Consider the following 21,288-nt stretch of genomic DNA (forward strand, 5'->3'; position numbering starts at 1 on the left):
ACTGTTTTTTCAAAAAACTTGTCAGCTATTTCAAAAAACAGGACTCACTTGACCACTGGTCACAGGAGACCAACCTAAATAACTTAATTTTATCACTTAAAATTAACAGAATAGTGGGGAAAAACAATCCAATCTGGAATCCTGAATTAAGTTTCTGAACTGCAATTACTGGTACATTAGGAGGCAAATAGACATTTCTTCAGCTATTGTAATTTGCTGAAATGCAATTTACTTCAGTGGCCCTAACACAGATTTGCACTAACTGAGGATCTGGCCCATGAAGTATATCTGGGATAAACATGCATCTAGATTAATGTTATAATGACTCCACAGAACAATAACGCACTCCTTTTACCTGTTCTTGCAGGTGCAGACTCACCTTGAAAATCCAACCAAGTACCACATTCAGCAAGCCCAACGGCAGCAGGTAAAGCAGTACCTTTCTACCACTCTAGCAAATAAACATACCAACCAAGCTCTGAGCTTGCCCTGTCCAAACCAGCCTGGTGATCATGTCATGCCACCTGGAACTGGAAGCAGCGCACCGAACAGTCCAATGGCCATGCTTACACTTAACTCCAACTGTGAAAAAGAGGTAAATAATCGTGTCTCTGCCCCTGCACTGTACTGTGTTATTGTCTTATGCTTAATGTAATTCTAACTTGTCTTCTGTGAATAATGTTAAGCCAGAGTCACTCATGATAAAGATCTTAAATTTATCTTCTCTTTTGAAGTGTTGACTTGAAAAATATAGTTGTCATTTCTAATAGATAAAATATGTATATAGCAATATAAAATATTTGGGGTGAAAAATCTCTGGCCCAGTTCAAATTTTTTTTTTTAAACCTTTGCGCTGCTGTACTCAGCTTACACATCTTTTAAAGCCTCTTTTGTGTCTGGGCAATGCACAGAATAGTGAGTAATTGAGCTTTGACGAATGCAAAGCCATTTTTGTTTGTTGGTTGTAACTTTCTGGAATAATGGTTTTGTGGCTCATTCAGAGTATAAAGCGTAAAAGGCATTTTCTTAAAAAAAGAAAGAAAACCACAAACCATTGTGAGGAGAGAATTTTTGAAGTAAAATAAAATTGAAATAACTTTTCACAAAAGCGATCCGTCTGTATCTGATTTGTCAGTTCTCCTCAAAGGAAACTTGCACAGTAATTTCAAAAGATAAGCCTGGGAGATTAAATTCATATCTTTAGTAAGATTGTGATTTTTTTTTTTTTAGTGTCTAGCAAAGTCACTGGATTTATGTCTTATTATAACAACTTACAGGAGTATTATCAGGCAACTTCACCTTGAATATGCCCTTGAAGTATATGTTATCTGCTTACACTAAACAATCTGTTTCACCTGATATTTAGCTGGGACACTCTGAATATTGGGGGGAAGGATAGCTCAGTGGTTTGAGCATTGGCTTGCTAAACACAGGGTTATGAGTTCAATCCTTGAGGGGCCACTTAGGGATCTGGGGCAAAATCAGTACTTGGTCCTGCTAGCAAAGGCAGGGGGCTGGACTCAATGACCCTTCAGGGTCCCTTCCAGTTCTAGGAGATTGGTATATCTCCAATTATTTATTTAATACATTTCCCAGACTGGAGGAAGAGCTCAAAAAGCTTGTCTCTCCCACCAACAGAAGATGGTCCAATAAAAGATCTTAGCTCACCCACCTTGTCTCTCGTTCAAGTTGAGTGAGTTAGATAGTTTCCAAAAATATCACTGTTTATACCCTTTAAAATATTACTGCTTGGGATTTCAGTCTCAGCCCTCCATTGTGCACATGCAAAATTTTACTTGCATGATGCCTGGAAGTTTTTATGCAGCAGCATTTGCAGCAACAACCTCACTGGTGCTGACGAATGTGTACCAATGCTAATGCTTATGTACATCTGTAAGTGTAAGACGATCCAGTGCATATAAGTCAGTGTGTATTTGTGCACCTGCATAAGTCCAGTGAAGAAGACTCTCTAAAAACAAATGTATCCAGTGGTCCTACTTTGATAGTATGTAATAATGCAGTGTGCATGTCTTCTCAGATTTACTTTTTGCAGCGATCACTTTGCACATGCCAAGAGAGCAGGGCTTTCCTGTTCTTTTATTCCATTGTTTATGTGCTTTAAAACAAATTAAAATAAAATAGCTCCATCCCATCATCATGATCACACTCCCATCTTGCTTTTTTGTCTAGGGAATTAAAGCTTCACATTGCTGTGTCATCAGGCAAATGTGTGCATGACACTGGCTCAACTATGCCCTTCTAGAGGAGAGACTATGTTGAGAATATTTTGCTAGCTTGGCAGTTGGTAGTGTGGGAAGCTAAGATGTTTAGGTTTTTAGGATGGGTTAATTAGGCTTTGAGCTTTGTTTTGAGAAGTTGGCCTTGGCTAGTTCTATGAAGTTACAGCTGCGGGTGTGTTAAATTTGTTAACCAATTAGCAACTGCTTGCTTGCCTGCTTTAAAAATATAAAGATGTATGCTGGAAAGGAATAAAGTACTCTCTGCTTATGATCACATGGGTTGTCAGACTCTGTCCCTGCTCCTCTGCGATGCAACAAGACTATGCCATAAATTCAGGTCCATGCTTTGCTTTTTCCCTCCTTTTTTATATTCACAGGGATTTTATAAATTTGAAGAGCAAAGCAGGGTGGAGAGCGAGTGCCCGGCTCTGAACACACACACGCGAGCATCATGCATGCAGGTACTGGATGACACAGGAGCTGGGAAAACAGAACCCTTTATAAAGAGAACCTATGTTTCTCCATGATCACCAATATGGATAATTACCGCCTAATTTGTAGGGTTTTTTTTAAGGATAAGAGTGGCAGAATGACTATATAGAAACCAAATCTGTGGTGTCCTTTTCTATGAGTTTATTTCAAAAGTGCATTAGAAGTATATCTGAAAAGGGTTGACCCTTCTTCCACACATCAATCTTAGCCTATGAAAAACCTCTGCATTCTAAATAAGTCTTGGGAAGATTGTTGGAAAGAATGCTCCAGTATGTTGCTCTTTTAATAGGATTTCAGTGGAAAGGAGAAATGCATTCTAATTCTATCCTGTTATTGTATATAGGATGCTCTAGTATGTTGAATGACCTTCTTTCTATGGAGATTACATTCAGATTTGATAATGTGAGATGAAGTAGTTTAATATTTCCTTATTAGCATAGGGATAATATGGGTCAAAGATATGAATTCTCACTCCCCTGCAAAAATGGTATCTAGTATATAGCCTGTAATTGCTACAGTGTCTTTGTTACTATATTTTCCTCTTTAGACTCCCTGGTCTGTTGAGCTGGTTTGGAAACTACATCTCCTATGAGTCACTCATGGAAATAGATGCCAATAGAGAAATATCAGGGAGGTGAACCAGTTGGATTCCACCAGAGGTGGAGGCAACCGTTGCAAGGACAAACTTTTGAAATCCTTGGCAATGGTGATAGGCAAGAGAGTGAAATACCAGGGTTAGGAAAGAAGAGAATTAAAGGTGAGGAGAGGAGGTTGGAAAGAAGAAACAGACGAGGACCAGGAAGGAAGGTTCATAGAAGTCCCACGACTCTTTCATAAAGTTATATGCCAGTTCTAAAAAACGCACAGAAGCTAGTCTCAAATTATGTATGTGTTTTGCTGATAGTGTTTTGAATAGACTTCTGTTTCCATCCTCTCCAGTGCACATGCCATCACGGTTTACTGCTATCTCTGATTTTATGGTACTTCAGAAAAAAGAAAAAAGCCTCACAAGCTCTATCAGTTACAAAGCTGTAATTCAAACCTCACTCTGATCAAAGTCCCTAGGAATACAAACGCTGGCCATTATGCAAGAACGGACTCTCTGAAGTTGCCACAAGAGACCATCCTGAAATGTGTAGAATTGCCACGTTGGTCGGTGGCACTGGAGACAGTGCCCTTTTCTTTGCCCTATGCCTCCCAAAGCCAACTACTTGTGGCACATTTGATCTTGATTTGCTTGGCAACTCAATATTGACTCCTCCTGCTGATTAAAGAATGTCATTGATGATATCTGAAGGCAGCTTACTCGCTCCTGGGATGGGAGAGTAGTGATTATCATTAGGAGACAGAATTGGAGTATGGCAAAAATGCATAGGCTTCAGGGTCCAACAGAGACAGAACTAATGAGGGGGGGCTGTGTGCATTGCTGGGTCTCTTTTTAATTTTTGAATATTACTATTGTGTATAACCCTGTTACAAACTCGGTTTCAAGTCATTTGCATTTTTCCCCATTCACCTTTCTGTTGCAGATGGATGATGTCATTGACGACATAATTAGCCTGGAATCAAGTTATAATGAAGAAATCCTTGGCCTGATGGATCCTGCCCTGCAAATGGCAAATACGGTACAGTGGTCCTTTCTTTTCCATTATAGTGACTGCTAGACGTCCCGTCTAACTTCATCTAAATCCCCTCCGCTTTAGAATAGCTTTTAGTGTGAAATCAGAGCACAGCACATTTTGCTAGCCGCTGTCTCTAGTGGTTAGGTAGCTGATATAATGATTATTAAGAATTTACACTGGAAAGCAACAGGGTGGAACTTGGTTTAAAAAAATTAGCTATTGCTGTGTGACAGCAGTTACAAGGGGCTGGATTTTGGTATAGCCATAACCATCTGCGTTGGAGTCATATTTAGGGGGCTCCTGTGCTGGTTGCAAGAGGAGGAGTTTTTTTCCCTCACCACTAGTGGGAGGTGGTCATGGTACCTGGCCCAGTCTCCAATTAGCAAAGGGTAAGCTCATTTCACCTGGTTTTGTCCTTGCACTGTGAGATGGAGCTAGCCCAGGGAACTTAAATTCAGCCTGGGGAATCAGCAGCCCAGATGTAAAGATCCCTGTGCCCCGAGATTCCTACATCTGTACATAGCTTTACATCAGGTGCAAGGTAAGCAGATAGACATACACCAGGTTTAAACCTATTTGTATCCACGTGCAAAACTGCACAGGTTTAACCAAATGAGTTTAACATCACACCTTTAGTTTAAACCAATGTAACTTCTGTGTGTAGACAAGAGACAAGACATCTCTTTCTAGATGAGGGAGAGGTCGGCAAGAGGGCAGAAAAATAACATAAGGGAGTAAAGAAAATGACAGCTTAAGAAAGAGAGGTACTTAGAACTCCTGCAGAATGCAGTGGCACTTTAACTTGGTGATTTGAGACACTCTAGCCCATATAATGCAAAAAAGTGTGGAAACCTCCCCCATCCCCTGTGTTTTTCATGTTAGAGCAGGAAAATCCCAAATCAGGCTCGGTCTATACTATGCAGGCAGCTCTCAGATTAACTAAATACAGTTGGCTTAAACAAGTCCACGTTATGTGAATTACACGAATGTGTAGTTCATTTCTGTTAGGCAATGTCACTCTTTAACATTTATGGGAGAGTTTGGGCTCCCTCTTATGGTTACATTTTAAACTTCCAAGGCTTCCCCCCCCCCCCCCAATTGCAAGTATAGTCAGTTTTTTTTTAAACTAACTCTACTGAAACAATATCATAGCATACGAAAAAACGAGTTAGTTCTCATGCAGAGGTCCTTCGTAGCCTGGAGAGTGACGTTCCTTAGCATCCGGATGGCATTGTCTATATATTCTGTATCATCCTTCGCTTTCTGTGTCTCCTGGGATCTCGCCTTTGAGAAAGGATTGCAGAGTAGTTATTTTTCACGTCCAGGCACGTTTTCACTAGTGATGTTGAGCTCCCTGTTTTCACATGGAGCCGAGAACAGATTCCTTAGCAAATGTTGGGTTTGTTCAAGCGTTTCAGATGGGACACAGCAAGTGACCCTTCTCCTTTTTTTATTTTTTCCAGTTACCCGTATCTGGCAATTTGATTGACCTTTATGGCAACCAAGGCATGCCTCCTTCAGGGCTGAACATCAGCAACTCGTGTCCAGCTAATCTTCCCAATATAAAAAGGGAGCTCACAGGTAAATGATCTTAAAATGTTATCACTTGGAATGATCTGACATGAAGGTTTCTTTTTTTAAGAGATGTTTTTGAAAATTCAGTTACGCAAAGGGAAATTTAGAGGTGCTCGATTCTCCAGTTTGCTGTAAATTTCCTAGCAGGCCTGTTAGCTTCCACTACACAGCACATGAGGGGTTAGTTTCCTTTCCATAGATATGTAATCAGTTTGCTTTGTAACAAACAACGACAGTACCATAATGCATATGGGGGATGGGATAGCTCAGTGGTTTGAGCGCTGGCCTGCTAAACCCAGGGTTGTGAGTTCAATCCTTGAGGGGGGCCATTTAGGGATTGGGGCAAAAATCTGTCTGGGGATTAGTCCTTCTTTTGAGCAGGGGGTTGGATTAGATAACCTCCTAAGGTCCCTTCCAACCCTGAGATTCTATGATTCATGGAAATCCAAGGGTTTTCATAATCACCCTGCAGAGTAAAACCCTGCAGCATTTAAAAACTAGAACGCTCTTGGCATCTCTTACATAGCTGCTCTCTATTAGCTGCTGCTCCGGCTATAGGTATAATAGTGACTTGAATTAACATGATGCTTCTCAGGAGACTTCACTGAGAAGAATACTGTATGTAGTGACTCTGCCACTGGGGGTGATTATTAATGATAAGAAAATAATTTGTAATACTGTCAGGCAACGAATGTGGGATCCTATAACAAGTGTCAAATTACTCCTTGCTGCTGCATTTAGGTGGTCAGGTATTGTGGAATGAATGGATATTTACTCATTTACATCATAATAAAGGCTAAGAACCTTCCAAGACTGTCATCACCTAAGTCCTAAAACAGCCTTTCCTTACATATGAACAGCACTCTGATCCCAAACGTTTAGATGCATTAGGAAGTAACAGATGGATAAAATCACTTTCCATTGCAGCTCCAAGGGAAAGAACATGTATTCAAAAAAGATAGGAGTTTAAGAAAGCAATAACCCAAAGACCTGTTCCACTGTTTAAAATACAAATGTATGCAGAAGCAAACTAGAGTGAAGCTTTAAGACTGCGGGTGTGTTTTAGAGAAGGGAAAGCTGGCATTCTTTGAGGCACCTCTCGCTGTCTTAGTTTCACTTTCATTTTGGGAATGAGGGAAAATAGCAGCTAACCCCATTTAGGGGATAGGTCAGCCCACTTAAGTGCATGCCCATGTAAAACTGGCTTTAAGCACATGACCAATTCCTCTTAACAAGAGACATACTCTAAGGACGATCAGGTATTTGGGGACATGCCAGAGGCATAGTTTCTTGGCTGCCTACATTCTTACCTAGTTGCTAGGTTGGCGTCCTGCAAACTCACAAGCTCACTGAACTAAACCACAGATGTTAGGCAGCAGCGAGCTCCAATGTACTCCTTGATCAGTTCTGCACATGCTGACTCTTCTGGTGGGAGTCCTACCTCTGTGCCAGAGGCCAAGCCATTGGCACCATTTGCTTTCTGACATATGGTCATGCCACATAAAGGCTGTTGTGGCTGATAAAATGGTCGCTTGCCTTGGAAGGCCATTAGGATTGCGGTAGAGGTGTAGATGTGCTTTAAAAAGGTGTGCTACTCAAAAGCCTTGTGTGAAGGTAGTCAGATTGCAGACCGTAGCAACCAGGTGCAGGACGTTCCACAATGGCGGAAAGTTACCAGAGCCTCTGGATGCAAGCTAAGCCCACAGCCTGAGGGAATACATAGAAAAGCAGCCAGACTGGCAGATGCACATTACAAGGTTGTGTAAGACTTGGGACATAAGCGCCAACTTTTCCCGGCGCAGGTGGGTGGTCAGGGGACAAGGAGCTGGGGGGGGTTGTATGAGCTGGGAGTTCTGGGGGTCCTGTCAGAGGCAGGAGTGTGGAGAGGGGTTGGCGCAGGCAGGGAGTCGGGGGGGTTGGATGGGTCGGGAGTTCTGAGGGTCCTGTCAGGAGGCAGGAGTGTGGAGAGGGGTTGGCGCAGGCAGGGAGTCGGGGGGGTTGGATGGGTCGGGAGTTCTGGGGGTCCTGTCAGGTGCGGGGAGCGGTTGGATAGGCATGGGAGTCCCGGGGGTCTGGCTGGGGACTGGGGTGTGGATAAGGGTTGGGGAAGTCAGGGGACAGGTAGGGGATAGGGTCCAGTCCCAGGACAAGGAACAGGGAGGCTTAGATAGGGGGTGGGGTCCTGGGGGGCAGTTGGGGGCAGGGGTCCCAGGAGGGGGTAGTCAGGGGACAAGGAGCAGTGGGGTTGGGAGTTCTTAGGGGGGCAGTCACCCAGCCCTCTCCCCTGAGCCCTGACCCCCACACATACACCACACCCTCTGCCCTGAGCCCTGTACCTCCCTCATACACACCCAGCCCTCTGCTTGACTCCTTCATCCCCCCCCCCCCACCCTTGACACCAGCACCCCCACCCATACCCAGGCCCCCCTCTGCCCTGACACCTACACCCCCCCACATACCCAGCCCTCTGCCCCCAGCCCTCTGGGTCCTGGCCCCGCACAGCCTGCTGCTGGTCTTGGGTTCTGGCTGATGGACCCTTGCCAGCCGGGGTCCCGGCCACAGGCCTCGCTCAGCCCGCTGCCGGCCTAGATGAACAGAACCCCAGACCAGCAGTGGGCTGAGCGGGCCAGCAGCGTAAAATCAACATTTTAATTTCCTTTTAAATGAAGCTTCTTAAACATTTTGAAAGCCTTGGTTATTTTACAGTACAACACTAGTTTAGTTATATAATGTATAGACTTAGAGAGAGAGACCTTCTAAAAACATTAAAATGTATGACCGGCACCCAAAACCATAAATCAGAGTGAATAAATGAAGACTCGGCACACCGCTTCTGAAAGGTTGCCGACCCCTGCTGTAAAGCAACCGTATGGTATTGCCACCCTTACTTCTGGCAGCAGAACAGTCTTCAGAGCTGGGAGACTGGCAGCTGCTGTACCCTCCCCCAGCAGTGCCCTCTATTTGGGAACTTGAAGTATGGTAACCCAACAAAGGATCTAAAGCTCATCCCAATATTTTTTGTGATCTGGTGACCCCCATGCAATTGCTTTGTGATCCCCTTTTGGGTCAGGACCACCAGTTTGAGAAACGCTGGATGGGCTTATGTCAGCAAAGCTATGACCATGTAGCTGTGTCAGTATGGTCTTCGTAGTGAGGCATATCCCTAGTGATAAGATAAATGACATCAGAAATATGGATGTGCTTTATAAATTGCTATGTTGTACTCCTTGAATTTCCAAAATTCTAATGACTTCATTCACGTGCACAGCGTGTATTTTTCCTACAGAGTCAGAAGCAAGGGCGCTGGCTAAAGAGAGGCAGAAGAAAGACAATCACAACTTAAGTAAGTTTGATTATGCTCAGTATACAGTATTTCCGTAATATTTTAGTTGATGACCCACAGTGATGAGTAAGTTTCACAGATGATTATTAAGGATTTAATTATTTTTAAAAAGGCGTTGGAATGCAGGCAGCTTAAAGCTTTGGGTGGTTTACTGTGCACTTCTTACACCACTTCGTTATTGGTGATAGCCACAGATCGAATATCCCAAATTCTCTCATATTGATTGCTGAAACTTGCTATTGAATTGAAAACAATATTTTTTTAAAACAATTATTTGAGAACAATTTTTAAAACTTTTGAGAATATGATCCAAATTCTGAATTCAAAGGGGTTTCACTTGCACTGGTATAACTGAGAGAAGAATGTGGCCAGTTGCTTTTGACAAATAAACCATGCAAAATTTTACCAAAATTTGTAGTTTAAACGAAAACTTAATGTATGCAATCAATTCATGTATCTCTTTTTTAAACTTGTGTGCATAAGTATATCTATATCTTTTTATTATTATTATTATTTTTTTAAGGAGCATACTTTTATATTTGCCAACCATGAATACACGTGTTTTACTAACTTTAAAATTCTAAAAGGACACTTTAGGATCCTTTGTTTCTTGTTTTTAGAAATGATATAATGTCATGCCTCTCTTTAGAAAGCAGAACTCTCCAGTGGTTTCAATAGCAACATCTCCTTGCTGGCACAGTATGGTTTAAGATTTTTAAATTGGATCATGTAGTGTTTTGAGGAAGTATGGCAAAGTACTTAAAGAATGAGACTGGGACTCAGAACTTTAGGTCTTTTTCTGCCTTTCCACTGACAAACTGGATGTCCCTGGACAAATCACTCAGTTTCTGTGTCTTAATTTATCCAGTTGAAAAGTGGGTATAAGACTTGCATCTGTTACGCTTTGTAACATACTTGTGATACAGGTATCAAGTACACATGTATATAAGTATAAAGCATAAAGTGTTTTTGAAATCTTTAAGTTAAAGGGGTTTCATTCTGTAAGCAGAAAGCATTATTTTTACTAATGTATATTTCTTTGTTATTTTCCTAAAGTTGAACGAAGGAGAAGATTTAATATTAACGATCGCATTAAAGAATTAGGCACGTTGATACCAAAATCAAATGACCCGTAAGTATGGTACTGTCTCTTCGGTTATGATGATGTGTGAATTTTTGTTAAAATGTCTTAAGAGTGCCTTTGTGCTCAATAGCTTACTATACTTTGGGAGTACATTAAGCTAAACCGCTGAAGGGCACTCTGAACACCCAGTAAGTGTGTCCACGTGGACAGTTAGCATGGAGTAGCTAGTGTGCTTGAAATTCACACCCTAGTTTGTTGTGGACTAATTTCCCTGTGTAGACAAACCCCTGAAAGGCTACATCACCCACACCACTTTAAAGATTTTGAATATTTTTTGTTCGATCCTCCTGGAAGATTGTGTAGATGGTGTATCTTAATGAACCGTATCGGGCAATGAATTCTCCTTTGCAGAAGCACTAGTCTGGCCCGCAGGAACGAGGCAGCAGTTGTGTCAGTGTACTGCCCCACCCTTTTAGAAAACGGAAAAAACCAAAACGTTGCTTCTTCCCGGTTCTCCACATCAGGGATTATGAACTTGCCACAAGCATGCCTCAGCTTGCACATCTGTGCAGAAGTAGCTTTATTAAGTAATTTACTGTAGTTAATTTACCATAGCTAGGATAAAAATATATAAGGGATATGAAACCTTCATGTTCCAGGACGAAAGCCAATCAGTAAAGGCCTGAATCAGTGCCCATTGAAGTCAGTGGGAATATTACCATTGATTCAGTGGATGTCTGATCATGTGCTTCACACTAACTGCCTTGGGTGGGAGGAAACTTTCCTACTGGCATGTTGGCACATAACTGTTCCCCATGGAGGGTTTATATCTTCCTCTAATATTGGTCACTATGGGATAAGATACTGGACCAAGTGGACCATTTCTTTGATTGTTCTGGCAATTGAAATGGAAAATAATAATGCTCCCAAGCGGATAGTCCTCTCAAGTCAAAAAAAAAAGGGAAACAAGGCTAATGCTTACCTCCTGTTCTAGTACCTGAATTGGGAGTTCCTGGTCCCTGATGCAGAACCCAGAACAGGATTCCTGCTGGCTACTGAGCTGAGCCAGATGCTTTCCATGTTCCAGTGGACCTAAATCTTATCTTGACATGCTGATTCTCCCACCATCCACAGAAGGGGAAACCCACATAAGTACCATCATGATGGGCTTGGACAGGGTGGTTAAAATATCTGCACATTCCAGTACAATGCCTTCAAGCAATCCATGTATCCTAACCCTCTTGCGAGGACCTGACACCAGAAGCATTAATTAGGCCTTGTCTACATGGGGGAAAACTGATTGGCATAGCTGTTCTGCAAAAACTCCTCCATGTGGACACTACTCCCAAATAAGTGATTTTATTCCAGAATATTTACTCCACTTCAGAAGAATAGCAATTCCAGATTAGAAGCATCTCTATTCTGGATGGGTGTCCACACAGGGCGCTATTCTGGAATAGCTATCGCAGAATAGCTTTTTCAGCAGTAGCTATGCCAGTCAATTTCTCCATGTAAAGAATCCCTTATACAGTGTCTCTTGCAATTTTTAGAGGAGTATTGTGAGGTACACCCCTTACAGAAAGGACGTAATTGTGAACACTTCCAGTGTATTCCCCTAGATCGAAGCCCTGTTGAGCAAATGGAGGTGAACCTGAAGAGTAGGCACTTGCTTCAATTTCTGGTCAGCCCATTTAGAAAGAGATCCTTGGGGTGGCTGCCATTCCTGAAATAGGCTTGTCCTTGCATTGAGATTGCTTGAAAGATCTACCAGCTGTACATAAAGCAAAGATCTGACACCTTGGGCTCGTTAATGATCCCAGAGCATTTTTCATAAGGGTGAAGGTGTTAATCCTGGTGTCTTGACCAAACTCCAGTTGGGGTGATTGAAGTGAACAGGCACTTTATCCAAGGAGCACAGGATTTGGGCCATTTGTACTTTGAGATCTCTTCTGCTCTCCACTAGCAATGAAGCGTTATCAGTATATGCTAGTATCAAAACTGGAAAGTGATTGTTCCCTCCAGAGGAAAATTGGTGGAGTAACTTGATTAACCCATATTTCTTGAGATGATGACCTACATCCATTTTACATTGCCATAGAAACTCATTATACACAACAGTTCTTGATTCTTCATGAATGATCACCAAGAAGGAATCTGTCGGTTCACCTTTCACTCTGTTTACATTTTTGCTTCAGAGATGGGATAATCTAGAGACCGCTCCTTTGCTTTTGCTATCCTGAAATTGAAAATAATGTTCTATATTTCTTTCTTCATAAGTTTCCCAGTGCCATGGAGTAAATAAATAAAGCAGGTACTAGGTCTGGGCATTAGCTACATAAGCATTTATCAAGTGGTTTGATATATTGCTTGAGACCAAGTGATTGCAGTATTAATCAGACGAGCAAAGATCAGTGCACTGATGTTGGTAAAGGAGGCGCTGAATAGCAGGAAAATACACTCGTCTGTCTCTTTCCTCCTTCCCTACTAAGGAATCCCTGGAAAATGCACTCTCGGTTGCATCATCAATCAGTTGTGTTTGATTCTGTTCCAACATGTTAGATCTGAGCCTTGCTACTGTGTATACATTTTAGTAGCTTGATGGTGTGATAAGACCCTACCAGGAAAAATTGGGCCCTAATCAGTGTAAATGGGAACAGATACTTCCCAATGAAACCTTTTAATTCTAGTGTCTTGCCAGCCAAGGTAGGACTCCATAGGTGAGGCTGTTTGTGCGTGCACTCTCCCACGACCAAAGGAGTAGCATGCACTCCTAGCTAACACACACATTCTGTGTGCTGGCTGGCTGGAGGGTTCACCACACCCCCTAATCAGCTGCACACCCACCTAGCATGGGTATAAACAGCCACGCAGATGGTGTGGCTTAAGTAAGCAGAGTAGAATGTCCTGTACTCCTGAACCTCCAACGTTTATACCCTACATGGCTTTCTACACATCCAAGCAATGCCGCCCACGTCCGTACTGCTGTTTTCGACAATGCAGTGTCCCGCTGCCTCGTTGTGGGAGCCTTTCCTCGCCACAATGAAAGGCTTTTGTAGTGGGGAAAGAGCCTGACATCAGGGAGGCGGCAGTGAAAGACTCTGGCCAGAGGGAAGGCTCTGCCCTGCCAGAGCCTTTCCCTGCTTTGTGTAGCTACACACTGCAGTGACAAGTGTGGACGCAGCCTTCCCCTGCTGTGCGTAGCTACATGTGTAGGGCCTGTATTTTACATGGTGCTGTAAATGTAGACATAGCCACTGAGTGGTCGTGTTAGTGGCTCAAGAGGGCCTACGACTGCATAGGAGGGTGTCCAAGGCTCCCATGCCGTTTTCTCCCACTCAATAACACCTCTTTGCAGTCCAGGACTAGAGCTGACCGTTAGCGAATGGGAGTTTAACTATGTTGTTCAAAGATCAAAGTTGAAATCCAGCATTGCTCGTTCAGAGGGGGTACGACGAGGGGTTAATTGAAAGCTGAGTGAGTCCTTTCATCTTTAGCCATTCTGTCCCTTGCCACTAATGCACTAGTATGAGTTCTGTGCGAAACACAACTCCTTGAGTACTGTAATTTCCCATCCCTGCAGTTTCATTCCCATGAGAAAGCAATGGTGAGCAAGTCTCCTCTTCAGTAATTACGGGAATCCAAATCCCATACAGTAGGCTGCCTGCTAATAAGTTGCCCTCTAGCTCCCCCTAGTGTATTACACACAGCTCTTTTCAAAGTCAATAGTTTGTAAAACCGTAATTCTGATCAGGTGTGGTGTAACTTGTGCTGTTAAACCTTGCTGCGCCTCTGCTTTACGCTTTGGCTTGATCCATGTGCTTGGGTGAGAGAGTGATTTATTTTTTTTTCCCCAACACTACTTTTATAGGGACATGCGCTGGAATAAGGGCACTATTTTAAAAGCATCAGTGGACTATATCCGCAAACTGCAGAGAGAACAACAACGCACGAAAGAACTTGAGAACAGGCAGAAGAAACTAGAACATGCCAACAGACATCTATTGCTCAGAATACAGGTTTGCTGATACATACATTATGAATGAATGTAACAGCTGTATGTATGTGTATCATTCACATCTATTTGCTACAAGGAAACGCCAGCTTACTATGTAACTTAGAGGGAGCCTTTGTGCTGGTCCTGCAATGCCTATGATTAATGCTGAGTTGAATGTAGAGTTCTTGGTCCTCCAGTTACCAGAGGAGACAAGCTATGTTGTAGGAGGAACTTTAAAAAGTCAGATGCTTCTGGATAGCAGGTAATTCCCTAGCCTTTTTGTAAAGCAGTTGTAATTTAGTGTGTCTCTGCTCTCACCACACAACTCTAAGCATTGCAAACTACACTGGGCATTATTAGGTTGTAGATGCAGATAAGGAGTCCAGTCCTGCTCTCACTGAAGGCAGAGAAAGATTTGCCATTGACTCCAGTAAGCGCAGGATGAGATCCAAGGTGCCATATTCTATATGGAGCAATTGTCAATCTAGTCAAGTTAGTTCAAATGCTTTTTGACTCAAGACTGCTAATGGTTTTCCACTCACATGATACTACTTCCTAAACAGAGCCAGTTGAGTGGAATGATGTTCTACAAATTCACATGGAGCACCAACGCTAGGCACAGGCTGTTCCAGAGATCTGCAGATAGCGGGAGTCCTCCATGCAAGGTTGTCTCCTGTCCTCTGCGAGGGAGAAGGGAATGATGCTACATTAACAGCTTCCTCCTTGCTAGTCTGCAGGAGCCTCTCAGCTGCTGCTCTGCACAGAGTGAACTCAGTGGGGCTTGGAGGCAGTGCTGAGGGAGGAAAGGGGGGAACAGGATACCAGCCTTGTTCTGCAGCACCATCCCTTGAAAGCCACCAAGCTGGCAGCTCAGTTTCCCTTTTTTGTGCATCCCCTTCGTGTCTAGTACTGAGCTGCTGCAGGGAGAGCCAGCCAGTGGCTTCATGTGTATTAAAAAATACATTGAACAGTAAATTAAGCAATGCACTGATGAAAGCCAGGGGGATTTTCACCAGAGGAAATAATATACTATGATGGTGTCTTTTTCCTGGAGAGCTCCTCAGTTTTCCCTATGAATAGCAGGACTTCGCAGTTATCACCAGTTTATTTTGGTGGCTCTATTTATGGTAGTTACGGATTTAATCATAGACTCATAGAATATCAGGGTTGAAAGGGACCTCAAGAGGTCATCTAGTCCAACCCCCTGCTCAAAGCAGGGCCAATCCCCAGACAGATTTTTGCCCCTGATCCCTAAATGGTCCCCTCATGGATTGAACTCACAACCCTGGGTTTAGCAGGCCAATGCTCATACAAAAAGATGTGGTGTAACTGTCATCATGGTTCTGCACTGTAAGGCTTTGCTGTGGTTGTTGTCAGCAGTGCTGACCTGGATATCCATTGAGAACTTAAGTTGCTGGTTTGCTTGAAGACATCTTGATCGTATTGCCTGTGAAATTTGTTTTTTTGGCAATGAGATGGTTCTCCAGGAAAAGTCCTGCAGTGGTCTGCCACCACTGACTCTCTGCAGACTTTTAATTGAGAGAACATTATTTAAGTAGTGATTTCGGGTGGAGGACGTTCGGAGGTGGGGGGGGGGGGGTATGACAGCTATATCAAGTCCAGTTCTTGCAGCAATTGTTGTTCTCGAAGGGAGATGGGAGCTGCTGAGAGGGAGATGTAGTTTGTAAGTGTCCATCAGAAATTGTACATCAAAGATGTATCAAGAGCATTACACTTTATCTTTGCTTTCAGGTTTTATTTGTGTCTGTTGCCTTCTTTACAGGAACTTGAGATGCAAGCTCGAGCACACGGACTTTCCCTTGTCCCATCTACAGGCCTTTGCTCACCAGATGTGGTAAACCGGGTCATCAAGCAAGAACCTGTCATTGACAACTGCAACCAAGACGTTTTGCAGCACCACTCAGATTTATCTTGCACGACTACCCTAGATCTTACTGATGGTACCATAACTTTCAATGATAACCTAGGAACCTACAGTGTCCCCACAAAAGTAGGATCCAAATTGGAAGATATTTTGATGGACGATACTCTCTCCCCTGTAGGAGTCACTGACCCACTCCTTTCCTCAGTGTCTCCTGGAGCTTCAAAAACAAGTAGCAGAAGAAGTAGCATGAGTATGGAAGATACTGATCATGCTTGTTAGCAGATAATTGGCATGGCCTCTCATAAACTGCTTCATTTCTTAATCAGTAGATTAAATAATTTACATTTTTAGGTTTTTTTGATTTTCTTTTAATATTAATCTACTTGTGCTTCATCAATAGCCCAGTATATATATTATATATATATATATTTTTGAATTTTGTGAAAAGACTTGTATATTCTATTTTAAAAGTACCAATGCCTCCAAAATATTGTTCAACCTGTGTACAGTATTTGTGAACTGGATTCACCAAGAACTTTGAACTGGTCAAATCTACATAAAGCAATAGAATTACAAATCAAAACAGTCTGTTTCTATTCAGGGGAAACTCACAAGTTATTTACTTGGAAACTAAATGTAAAGCTAAAAAAAAAAAGAGAGAGAATGTGAAGAAACCAAAAATATCCACTTTGTAACCATGTTGTGTTGATTTAATAGTGCTGCCTTAAAGATACAGTATCCTTCAAACTTAGTTTAGTCTTTATATCACAAGATGTTTAAAATAAATCACTATTCTACTTTAATAATAATAAAACTAGCATTAACACACAGTGATTGTGTTGATTCCAATATGAAATGTTCCTGATGATGATGCTAGAAATGAAGGCGAATGTGTAGGGAGGCATGAATCTGTTTCAGTTTCTTGGAGTGGTGTTGTTCTTACTCTCTACTGAAAGGGTTTCCCTTCTTCTCCTACTTCAAGCTTTTCTTTAAAGGCTTTTATTTTGGAAAGAACCCTTAGAATTGTTTATCAACAGTAAAACAGACAGGAGCACTGTAAGCTGGTATACATTTTCAGACAAAATTCAATACATTTTATCAACTGGGCACATTGTGTTGTATATTTCTAACTGGCCTTACATTTTATTTTTTTTAAGTGTTGTACAGGTTTTTCATTTGCATGGATTCTTTAGTTATCCTCATGTTTTTGTTTTGTTTTTAAATATAGCTGTATTTCATTTATAAGAATATGCCTCTTAATATTGCAACAATTTTTTGACATGTTTAAAACTCACTGGAGGCTTTCTGCATTCTTTGTAAACACTTGAAAGGAAGCTTTTATGCAGGATCCTGTGTATTGAGAGATTTTGAGAATATTTTGTATATTACAGTCTCACTTTGGAAATATTTTTAAACACAATTTGAGGTGTAGTAGAAATTTAGACTAGGTAACAAAACAAAGCTCTGTAGAGAAAATGAACGTACATATTTATTTTTAGTGAAAGAATAGTAATATGCGTGAAGCCTAATAACTATATAGTTAATATGCTCCTTAGAGTAATTAATTTGGTGTTTTATTTCAGCAATATGGCTGGTTTAAAAAGAGTAAATTTACTGTATCTTCAAATAACTGTTACTTTATAACCATCATATTAATTTAACATGCAACAATGCTGTAAAAGTAGTTTTGGTGCATTATCTACGCAAGTGTAGTCCTATGCAATAACAGTAGTTATAACTGTATTATATCAAACCTAGATGTTTTACGAAGATGACAGATGGTGTTATGAGCCAGATCGACTGGATTTCTCAGTAGCAGCCTACAGTTGAAATGTATCAGAAAAGCATCTCGTTCAGAATGAAGTGCCTTAAATTGTAGTATTAGTTTTCTTGGACTAGCACTGACATGAAGTGTGGCATAGAAGGAAGTTTGGGGGTGATATTTATAGGAAATCTGAGTGTAGCCTGGTGCCCTATATAGAAAACAAGAGCGTCCCATTCTCTTTATGCTACACTGGAAAGATATGTATAATACATAAACATTTAAATCTTGTTTCGTGATTGAGTGCCAACATGGCAGACTTGATCAAGAAAACTTGGTCATGCCAGTTTAATAGTGTTCCGAAATCAAATGTGAATATAGTGATGATGAAAGACAGAGGACAAAACGTCAGGAGTTTTAGTGGAAGCTTCATACTGATGGATGCTGCATCTTTCACGTATATATTCGGATATGAAAAATCCTTGAAATCACTAGTATCCCAGTCCTGCTCTCATGGAAGCCAATAGGAGTTTTTGTTTGACAATGGGAGTGCATGACTGGGCCTGTTATCAGCTCTGCTGCTTTCTAGTCTGGTACTTGGGGTGGATTGGGGCTTAGAGAGGGAACTCTCCTATGTGGCCGATATGGAAGAAGGGTCTAGTGTACTATGTAGTCCTGCCTTTAGTGCAGGGCACTGGACCATGACCCCTCAAGGTCCCTTCCAGTCCTACGCTTCTTTGATTCTATATTCTTGACATTCTTTCTTATTTGTATAGCTCTTTCACCGGTTAGTTATGCAGTTCTTTGTTTCTGCTCGAATAGCTAACTGTATATTCGCTTTGATAATCACCAGATTTGTCACTTTGTGGGAGGGGCAAGAGTCAGCTCACAGTGTTACAACAAATGCCTGTTCTTCCTAGCCTGTTTTTTGGAGGGGTTTTTTTGTATCTGTTAGCCTAGTGGTTTCCAAACTGTGGCCCAGAGGCACTGCACATATGTCTCCAGCATTGCTTATTGCAGCCCATCACCATACTCAGCAATGCAGTTAAGATGCTCATATATCCTGGGTGGCTCTTTGCACAGCAGCTGTGCCACAGTTTAACAACTATGCATGCAGTCACTTGCTCCTGTTGTTGCAATACTTTAACGGTGACAGATGAAGGAAATAGCAGCAAAAGAGTGGCTATAGCTCTAATGCAAGGTCATATATTCCCCTTCAGAGTAAAAGGGTGAGCAAAAGCCAGAGAGCTGCAGCAATTGGACAAAAATGGGATGCACAAGGTCATTTGGGTGTTGTAACCAGAAAAATCCATTCAAGGTAGCCTCAAACTGGATACCGTGTTGGGTGCCATGTAGAAGTGGGGCCTGGATGTAGGGTAAGCAAATATGCATCATGCTTATTTGATCCCTCTGTGGACTAAAATGAAACCCTGAGCCCCCTGCCTTCATGTGATTTGTAGATGGTCCCCGTATGCTTAGAGATTGACAAAAATATGATTCCTTACCAAGATCTAGATTTCTCTGGTTAGACATTACTATGGCCCCCAGCAGCCATATCGTGCTGTCCGTAGTGCAGCTCCAAGATAGCACACTGTATGTAACGCTCAACGTTGGCCTTTTCCTCAACTTCTCTTATGCTTCCTTGGGTCACACCCCATGTGGGGATATTGCAGCTCTTCTGCCTGAAAGCACGTGAGTGTTCTGATTTGGTACGCCAGTAGGAGGCAAGGGCTTTTCAGGCAGTTAGGTTTTGATGCTCTTATTCTCTCTACGGTACACGCACCACAGGGCACATGGCCCTTAATGTGGAGTCAGCGGCTTGAGGCGAGACATTGCGTCAGCAAGATGGAGCAAGCATGGCCTAGGAGAGTTATTGCCCAAAACTTCAATCTGTAATGACTGTATGGCCCACATGCCAACAATGTGAGCCAGGCCTGGCTTACCTGGCCAGGTAAATGGATTACCAAACAAGTCTCACTTTGCCAAAACCATGCAACAAATAGGAACGTATAGAATATAATGAAGTTCTTTATTGTTTTTAGACTATAAAGCAATATTAACTCTGCAGCCTATAAAAGCAAATAGGAAGTGTACGGGGGGGGAAGCAAAGCACAAAATAATGCACTTACATTGATATTTTTTTTTACATAAAATGCACTGGGGAGAAGCAGATGTTGATATAAAATACCTATATTTCTTGAAAAGGTGACATTAATTACTGCCTCTTGCTATGATGCTTGGTACTGTAATGTTGTTGATATTCACCTGCTGTTGACTGCAGCAATAATTTGTGTATGGTCCATAGCACTGTAAATTATGGATCGATAGTAATGTATCCCATGAAATACTTTGAACTGTTGTTCTTGACAGATGGATTAAAGCATTTGGTTTTTCACATCCTCTGTGTAAGCCACTTGTGTTCAGTGTAAGTGAATCTTGGTTTTAAATGTCTCTAAGGCTCCCAACAATATGGGACTTAGTCACTGATGGATTGTGCCAAAGTTTTTAAAGCTACAGTAATAAGTGATTTTAGTTCTTGCTGTGTTGTTGCAACCTTTGTTCTGTACTATTTATTGTATTGCCATAGTGCCTACGTGTCCCAGTCATGGAGCAGGACCCCATTGTGGTAGGCACTGTCCAAACACAGTACAAAGACCCTGAGAAGAATTTACAATCGAAGCATAAAACAAAAAACAGCTGGTCGCTACAGACAAATGTCCTCTCTTGGAATCTGACGACAGCTGTCTTTTGCCCCTCAACTCCATTCAGCTGCTAAGATCGTCTTCCTGGCTCATTGCTTTGACTACTTCACCTACAATGGGCTCCCCCTCATCTGTAGCGTGAAGCACAATATCTTTGTCCTAACATCCCATCCCTCCCTGCACTACTCAGCTGCATCCTACGTATCTGTCTCGGTGTGGGGTTGACTTTTTGCTCTAACAGCGTCAGCCTTGAGCATCCATCGTTCCCACAAGCCCCTTAGCTTGGGGGAAAGATCCCACTTGATATCTGCATCCTCTAATCATTGAAATCACTTAAAGCCACCTCAAACTGCAGAGAGAGGTCATTGTCTGTGTCTAAATTTGTGAAAATTCTTAGGCTTTAGGAATAGAATGCATTGGTTTGTCTAGATATGTCATTAAAAAAAAACACTCATATATCACCCTATTTAAAGAGCAAAAGTTAGGTTCCTTTATATCTTCTGTTACCTATACTAGCATTCCTTAGTCCAATACAGTACTTGAACTGGATGGTGTTAGAAGCAGCCTGTCTACAATCCTTAGCCTGCCC

General features: G+C 42.0%; 1 protein-coding gene across 8 annotated transcripts in view; it reads left to right on the forward strand.

The window, feature by feature from the left end:
* The window catches only part of MITF (melanocyte inducing transcription factor), a 163,128-nt gene extending 142,742 nt beyond the window's left edge, over positions 1-20,386 (forward strand). For 4 of the 8 annotated variants that reach the window (XM_045024997.1, XM_045025002.1, XM_045025001.1 and 1 more), the window contains 8 exons: positions 368-595; positions 2,618-2,701; positions 4,262-4,357; positions 5,818-5,935; positions 9,198-9,272; positions 10,329-10,404; positions 14,225-14,372; positions 16,134-20,386. In XM_045024997.1, coding sequence (XP_044880932.1) covers positions 368-595; positions 2,618-2,701; positions 4,262-4,357; positions 5,818-5,935; positions 9,198-9,272; positions 10,329-10,404; positions 14,225-14,372; positions 16,134-16,514 — 1,206 coding nt within the window. In that variant the 3' untranslated portion in view covers positions 16,515-20,386. The remainder of the gene's footprint in view (positions 1-367; positions 596-2,617; positions 2,702-4,261; positions 4,358-5,817; positions 5,936-9,197; positions 9,273-10,328; positions 10,405-14,224; positions 14,373-16,133) is intronic. The other 4 variants (XM_045024998.1, XM_045025000.1, XM_045025003.1 and 1 more) reach the window with 3 other exon arrangements.
* Positions 20,387-21,288: the final 902 nt, after the last annotated feature.

The sequence above is a fragment of the Mauremys mutica genome, chromosome 7 (assembly GCF_020497125.1).
Source record: "Mauremys mutica isolate MM-2020 ecotype Southern chromosome 7, ASM2049712v1, whole genome shotgun sequence".
In the NCBI taxonomy this organism is placed as follows: Eukaryota; Metazoa; Chordata; order Testudines; family Geoemydidae; genus Mauremys; species Mauremys mutica.